The 7,789-nt window shown below is 38.1% G+C and overlaps 1 protein-coding gene across 1 annotated transcript; it reads left to right on the top strand.

Annotated features, from left to right (window-relative positions):
• Positions 1–758: 758 nt before the first annotated feature.
• Positions 759–6,560, top strand: LOC124484374. The gene is made up of 11 exons (XM_047045274.1): positions 759–795; positions 944–980; positions 2,214–2,306; positions 3,075–3,233; positions 3,549–3,688; positions 3,790–3,926; positions 4,044–4,137; positions 4,296–4,619; positions 4,910–5,078; positions 5,191–5,312; positions 6,228–6,560. Exons 3-11 carry the CDS (start codon positions 2,222–2,224, stop codon positions 6,540–6,542), a joined length of 1,545 nt encoding a protein of 514 aa, XP_046901230.1. The 5' UTR covers positions 759–795; positions 944–980; positions 2,214–2,221; the 3' UTR covers positions 6,543–6,560.
• Positions 6,561–7,789: the final 1,229 nt, after the last annotated feature.

Below are 7,789 nucleotides of genomic sequence, written 5' to 3'. Positions count from 1 at the left end.
CGCAATTTCATGCAATTCCACTTTGAAAAGTCAACCGCTTCTTAACCTTTGTCCCAAAGCTGACCAAAGCTAATACTCAGCCCTTTCTATTCATACAATCTCAACAGTTGGTGTGTAGCAGAGAGGATAGAGAGACTGACTTGTAACCTTATGCTCATGAGTTCATATCCCCATTCAGCCTATTGTAGTTGTCCCAACATTAAGTAGTTTTGCTTTCTTGTTGTCCAACTCTTGACCTTCTACAATGCACATTTTTATAATATTTTGCCATTTTGCGGAGGAACCCGCATCGCTGCTTGCAGCTATGTTTCATTTTTGTCTTTGCCTCAGAATAACATGTCAACATTATATAATGACGCCGTAACATGCCACGATATTATAACTAATTATATTAGGCTATATTTACGTTTGTCATGCCATGAGCATAATAGCGTTCATTACAAAATGGTTACATCTGCTTTAAAATAACTGAAATTAACTCTACAAACAACCGTCATGTTTGTGCAACCATTTGTAAAACTTGTTACAATAAAGGCAGGCACACAGCAAAATATCCAGTGTAGTTTTGAGTTGTTTTTCTGGTGTTAATTTTTCAGAGTTAAAAAGTGTTGATTCTGGTGTTGATTTGAATGGCATCAACACTTGCAGAATGAATCAGTGGTCGGAGTCAGCGTAATTACAGCGAGTTTACATAATTGACACTGGTGATGAGTTGATCTAATTTCCGGTTCTTGCACATCATTTCCTTTTTGATTAATGGCGGACGCGACCACGAGCAGAGGAGAGTTCAAACAGGTATATTTGATAACCACTTAAGTTTTTACCAATTTTCATGTTTCATTTACGTTTCTCACAATTCAGAATACTATTAGTAGTACGTTTCTCAACATTGTCCGTGTGCTAACTTTATTTCCTTTCATGTACGACGACATACCATCGATAGGATCTTGAGGCCAATTTGCTATTTCAGGCAAACTGAGGTAAGAGTTGCATAGTTTATTTTAGCTAGCAGTTTTGAACTTTTCTTGTATCTTAGAATCTGTGATAGATAATAGGATAAAGTATGTGATTTAGCTTCATGTTAACTGTTTAACCTGTTAATGAGTGAGTTCTAAATATTTCCGACGCTTCCACCAGAGTGAGTTATTTTTGCAAAACGGAAGCTAGCTAGCTTTAGTTAGGTTCCGTTACCTAGCATTCTACTCGTAGCTATGCTACCACCTGCTAGTGCTGCTTGTTAGCCTCCTAATTGTAAATTTTAAATCCATAATATAGCGTTTGTCATAGTTACTGTCTGTTATATGTATGTTAAATAGTCGGTTGGAATGTTCAGAGTCACACATGTGTGACGGTACTCTGTGGGGCCCGCTTTCGAACGATCACATGTGTGAAGCTAACTGAGGCAAACAGCATCCACACTCCCTTCTCGGTGCTCACGTTATTTGTGCTGCTAAAATAAGGCGTTCAATACAATATTTTAGTATAACTGAACGTTATTTGACGTTTTAAGTGAGCAGCAGTAACGCGCAAAACTTTATTTATTTTTACGTGTACCTAAAACGCGCAGCTTCTGATGGTCAATATTTTACAAGCATAGCATAGTCTATACCTACAGCGATTACACTTCTCTGCAATGTAAAAGGCAGCGGAGATCATTTATCCATTAATCAAGCAAGAAGCGTTTAGCTGAACTCTCTGCCAGTATGACTTAGTGTTAAGTTATCATGTGCTCATCACATGAGACCACGTGTATACTTCATCTTCAATATGTAGGCTACTACAATTCCATTATAGTAGATACAAATTAATTTGCTCTAATTTCACTTTAATGTAACATTTGTGGGGTGTTCACGGGAACTTCTTTACTATTAACAACTGTCACGGCCACAGCCGTGCCCCCCTATTGTTTTTGGTTTTGCCCTGGCCTAGTGTTTCCCTGTCATTGTCGTCACCTGTCTCGTTCAGTTGTCGTTAGTTTCATTGTGTTCACCTGTGTCTTGTTTGTTTCTGTGTATTTAGGTTCCTGCTTTGTGTCCAGTCTTTGTCTTAGCATTACCCTTTGTCACTGCGTTTACCCTGTCTGTTTCCTGTTTTGAGAATTAAACCTGTGTTCCTCGCTATGCCTCGGTACTCCCCTGCATTTGGGTCCAACCCCACCTCACGTCGTGACAAACAACGTCATAATCAGTTTTTTTTCTTTTCTTGACCAACAGCTTTCATCATGCTGGTTAAAGTTCAGTATCAAGGTGTAAAGAAATTTGTGAAATATCTCAGCGATTCAACGTTCCAAGATTTTCTCAATGAAGGTAAGAAGCTTAGAAATGTACTTGGTCATATATAAATATGCTTGAAGTATACGCCAACTCAAGTACACAAGGCTTGTGTATGTTAACACTTAACAATATGGTCTAATTTGTTGAAACGTTAAGAATCACTGTACCGAGTACGGCACACTTTGTCCCCTGTAACGTTGATTTTACCTCCACTTATAAACATTTTTTTTTTTACTTTAAAGCATTAAATCTTCTAAATATATGCTCATCCGACACATCAAATGAAAGCTCCGACTCTCATGATTAAACTAAGCCCACTCACAAAGCATAATATGGTTTTTAGCTGGCATACAACTGTTATAGAGTTATTCTAGACATTCTAGCCTCTGTTTCTCTGTCAGTAAGTCCTAGACTCACCCTGACACTTGTGTGAAAAACATTTAGTGTTACCTTTCCAATGATGTCAGGAACACCCTAGTGTCAAAGTATATGGGAGCTGTACCACTTAATTTGGGTATGATGTTTACGCCAAAAAGCATAGAATTTCATGTGTTTCTTTACCATTAACTAACTTAAGTATTAGTTACAAAAGAAATAACCTTTTTTTTTTAGTTCATAGTGCATTTATGTTTACAGATAAGCCTACAATTTTTGATTTTTATGATGTATTAGAAAATGTACACTTTTTTAATGAACATTAACAAGTGCCATTAACAAAAGTAGGCTGCTGTTTATTCTTAGTGCATAATGACTAACAAAACTTATTAATATTTGTTTTATGCTCTTAACATTACTTTTCAGTTAAGGGCAAATTTGGCTTAGCCATAACTGCAGCTCTCCAAGTCTTTGATGACACCGACACCAATGTGGAAGAGGACATCTTCCATGAATTGATCGAATGCAGTCCACATTTATGCCTTACTGTAAGATCTCCGGAAAATATTGCTGGTTTGTTTGAGGGTAAGTCTACACCATCTAATTAGTAAAGGGCAGCACAGCACTGGGCCTTGAAAGTTGCAATGATGTAGCTGCCTATGGATGGTTCAGAAAGCTCTGATTCCATCAGAAATATCTTAATCTGCCTTTCCGAAGCTGAACGGAGGTATTAAGTAATGTGTGTGAGTAATTAATGACATTTTAAATTTTTTGTTGAACTAACCCTTTCATTTTTATTTGTGATGGAAAATGATTGCTTCAGAACATTCTGATTTTTGTTTTTGGATTTAATGCCTTTAGAGAAAACATTAAAATTATGTTTTGCTTTTTTCTGTCAAGAGTTTTCACCTACAAGAACCTCAACCCCCAGCACATGCACTGACACACTTTCACTCTCTTCAACTGACCATGACGAGACCCAGAGTGCAGTGGAAAATCAAACGGCAATGGGCAGCATAGACGCTGAAAAGGCAAAACGGGTATGTATGCATGTTTTTCCTTATGGTTAACTTTTCCCTATAATTTCACCATTTCATTAGTCTTCATGTGTTCCCCTGTATTGTGGGCTATGTTTAATCAGACTGTCCAAGATGCACTGGAAAAAAAATCAGGTGGTGAGGAAGTGCTTGAAGAATACCAGACAGCAAAAACTTTAAAGCACAGCACCAGACGTCAGCTTGTTAATATTGTTGTCAGTCACATGACAGAAATTCATGGGTAAGACTTTAAAGCACAGATGCAATAAAAACACACAGCTGTCGATGTAGAAAACAAGACTGTTGACCATTAACTATATGTATATATATATAATAAATAAAAAAAATTACATTGCAGGAGGATCCCCACCCGCAAACAGCGGGAAACCTATGCTTTGGGCATTATTTCTCTCTTTCCTAGCCTGAAAGACCCATTTTCAGCAAAGGGCTATGTAAGAATCGTTTGTATTGATGTACTTGAGACATAATCTACTGTGTGTGTTATATGCTCCTTTTTTGTGGCATGTAATAGAAGTTTCTATTATAAATGTTATGCAACATAATGACAATTTGTTCACATTTTACATTGTTCTCTTGTCTTTTTTGACAGGAGCATTTCTACGATCCGGAAAAGGGAACAGGGTTCATCTCCTGGCGCCTTAAAACGTTGTCGAGGAAAAACCCAAAACGTGTTCGCTTAGAGATGACTGAAAGTGGAGGACCAAGTCGACGAAGGAGGATAGATGATGTCCAACAACTTGAAGGAGATGCATGCAGAGAGGCAATTTCTTTCCTTGTCCACACAGCTGATGAAACTGAAGTAATGCAGAAGATGAAGGAAACTTTTAAGCATCGACAAGAATTTGTCCATAATCCTGACCGATCAGCTGACGTCCTTGATGTGTTCCCAAGATATTTGGATGTAAAAGGATTGGTAAATAAAACTTTTATTCCACTTTTCAAAGATTGTTTAAGTGTATTTTAGTTATGTCTGCTTTTGGTTACTCTAACATAATTGCTACTTTGAGTAATTTGTTCATATATTTATCACTCTGGCTCGTACATGCCTTTCAGACATAGTGATAGACTGAGAAATCATGAATGTGTGTTTACTTGAATTCTTTTAAAGTCTATCAACATGCACACTATCCATTGAAGTGGTAAAGGATTAAAAAAAGTCCCAAGTAACCTCTTAGAAATCTTGTTAAAATGCTTTATCATCAGATAAATCAGGACTTTGCTCTGCTGTTCAATGCTGAAACATCCAACAAGTTTCTTAAGAGGTGGGAGACTGCATTCAAGCAAAAGATCATCAATGAAGCCAAGTCTCTTACTTCAACGGCAGAAATTCGGTGTCTTCTCAATGCAGCTGGTGGACAAGGATCGGAAAATGGTTGGCATGATTTGTGAGGATGTTATAATTTAATATTTGCTTTGGTTTCTTGCTTTTGTGAGCACTAAGTCTTTTTTATTTTTTTATTTATCTCCCCCATCTACTCATTCAGATTGGGACAGTGACATGTCATCTGTCCTGCTGCTGTTGCATCTCCTGCCTCCTCCTCCAGGGAGGAAGAAGACCAAGATCAGTCCAACAGAGGCTGTTGACAGACTTGTGAATTTTCATAAGGTAAAACTCACAATGCTGTTGCAAATATTTGGGTTATAAACCCTAAAATGCAGTGGTTTTCATTAATTGTCCTTGGGACTGAAGCCTCTGCACATTTTCCCTCTGACCTGACACGCATAAGGATAGGATGGCTCACGCAAAAATGTCACCCTCAGGTTGTTCCAAACCTGTATACATTTTTCTACTGCTGAACATATATTTTGAAGAATTTTTGTAAACTAGCTGCTTTAGGCAGCCAGTGACTGTCATTCTACTTTTCTTTTCCTATTGTGGAAGTCAATGGCTGCCCAAAGTGGCCTGTTTACAAACTCTCTTCAAAATATCTTCCTTTGTGTTCAGCAGTACAAAGAAATGTATACAGGTTTGAAACAAACTGTGTGTAAATGACATCATTTTCATTTAAGTGAACTAACCCTTCAGTCTAGTTCATGTAGGTCTTACCTAATGAGCCGAAGATCTGAAACGGGTTAGTTGAATAAGTGAGACATTCAACATGTGCAGAGCCGTGGGTTACGACCAGGATTGAAAATTGCTGGCCTGTGACTGTTTAAATGTACCTTTTAGAATTTCTAACTGATTGCTTGCATTATATTGACCTACAGCTCTCGAATTTCCATGTACAACTCTTTGTTCTAATGAAGCAAGTCAGTCACATAGCTTGGTTTGGCTGAGGGTGAATCAGCAAAAAAATCTGGTGGTGGGGGGGTTCCTTTAATGGTTATCCTTTCATTTTAATACACAAAGCAACTGGGTTTGTCAGGCACATAATGGGTTAAGGTGTGTCATATATTTTATTGATTAATTATATTTTAGTTCATTTGAATGTGAGGAAGTTAACAGGAGCAGGTTTAATGCATGTATCATTTCACATTGTAATTCGTTTTTTTCCTGTTTTGTTTAATCTATTTTTTTCAGTCCTGCAACAGTATTGAAGGCCATCTCAGTGGGAGGGAGGGCCACCAGCCATTTCTACTGGGATCAGGAAGGATCAAAGGCAGGATCGACCACTTTTATGTTGTTGTGGACAAGCGCCTTATCCCTTGCTCTGGAAGCAGCTCCTTAAGTGCCTTTGATGAACTTTTCAAAGTTCACTATGTCTTCAACTTGTCCTACGAGGAAGCACTGGTCAACTTCTTTACCTTCCTGCAGACCACAGTTTACAACATAGACGTTGGTCTTTCAAGTGAGTCTCCCAGAGTAAGGGAACTGCGTGCAAAGCTTTTAAATTAGTTTAAATGTTAGTGTTTCCTCTGTAAAAGTTTGCATGCAAACAGCCACTCATTGATAGCTCATTTAAGAGTCGCACACAGTTTCTATCCTTCGCTTAAGTTTAAGTTGTTGTGTGCGCAGAGTGGCTGTAGTCGACAGTTTTGCTCATATTCTGGGTTTCGAAAGCATTTGAAACGTTTTCATGCTGATGGCAGTCCTGCTTTTGATTTGTCATCAGGTGAACAGTCATCTCAATGTTTATAATGATCAGCCAGGTTCTTTGTTTGTTGGAGAAAGTGATCCCCAAGTTGCTCTCACTGAGAATGACAGCTTTTCCAGGAGAGAGACGGCAGATATATGTGCCTCAATTGTAGCCAAATTACAATGCAGTGGAGTAGCCAATAGCTTAGTATCATCAGTTGTTTCAGACCTTGAGGACCTCACTACGGAAATGCATACCCAAACTCGTCAAGATGTGATTTCTGTCATTCCTTCTAATAACCCTGTCAGATCAGCTGTCGAAGAAAGTTTAGCTCATTTTGAGAGTCCCTTTTCCATGTTTAACACCAAAACAAAAATAACTAATTATTTCAATGACAAATGGGGTGTTGTGGAACCAGTTGAAATTGTGCTTGGCATGAGATATGATATGAGGAGAAACAAAAAAACTGGATGTTATGATCAGGTCCCAGTAAAAGATACATATGTGTATGTCCCAATTTTGGAAACTTTAAAATGTATGTGTCGAAATGTAAATGTATGTACTCTGCTGACAGAATTAACAGGAAGGCAGAAATCACATTTTGAGGACTTTTGTGATGGAAGTTACTTCCAGAGTCATCCATTATTTTCTAAACATCCCAGTGCTTTACAAATTCAGGTGTACTACGATGACTTTGAAACCGCAAACCCTCTTGGTTCAAAACGTGGAGTACACAAGGTTGGTGCTCTTTATTTTGTGCTCCGAAATCTACCTCCCAAATTTAATTCAAGACTGATGAATATCCATTTGATTGCTTTATTTCATGCGCAAGATGTAAAAAAGTATGGATTTGACCCCATCCTGGAACCGTTGATCCGTGACATAAAGATCCTAGAGACAGATGGAATTGAACTACCCATATCAACGAGTAGAGTTTATGGCACAATATGCCAAGTAATTGGAGACAACTTGGGGATGCACTCAATACTTGGGTTCACAGAATCATTTAGTGGACATTACTCCTGTCATCTATGTTTAACTGAAAAGGCTGATATCCAGTTGGTTT

This window comes from Hypomesus transpacificus, chromosome 22, assembly GCF_021917145.1.
Source record: "Hypomesus transpacificus isolate Combined female chromosome 22, fHypTra1, whole genome shotgun sequence".
In the NCBI taxonomy this organism is placed as follows: Eukaryota; Metazoa; Chordata; class Actinopteri; order Osmeriformes; family Osmeridae; genus Hypomesus; species Hypomesus transpacificus.
This window is presented reverse-complemented; position numbering and strand designations above follow the sequence as displayed.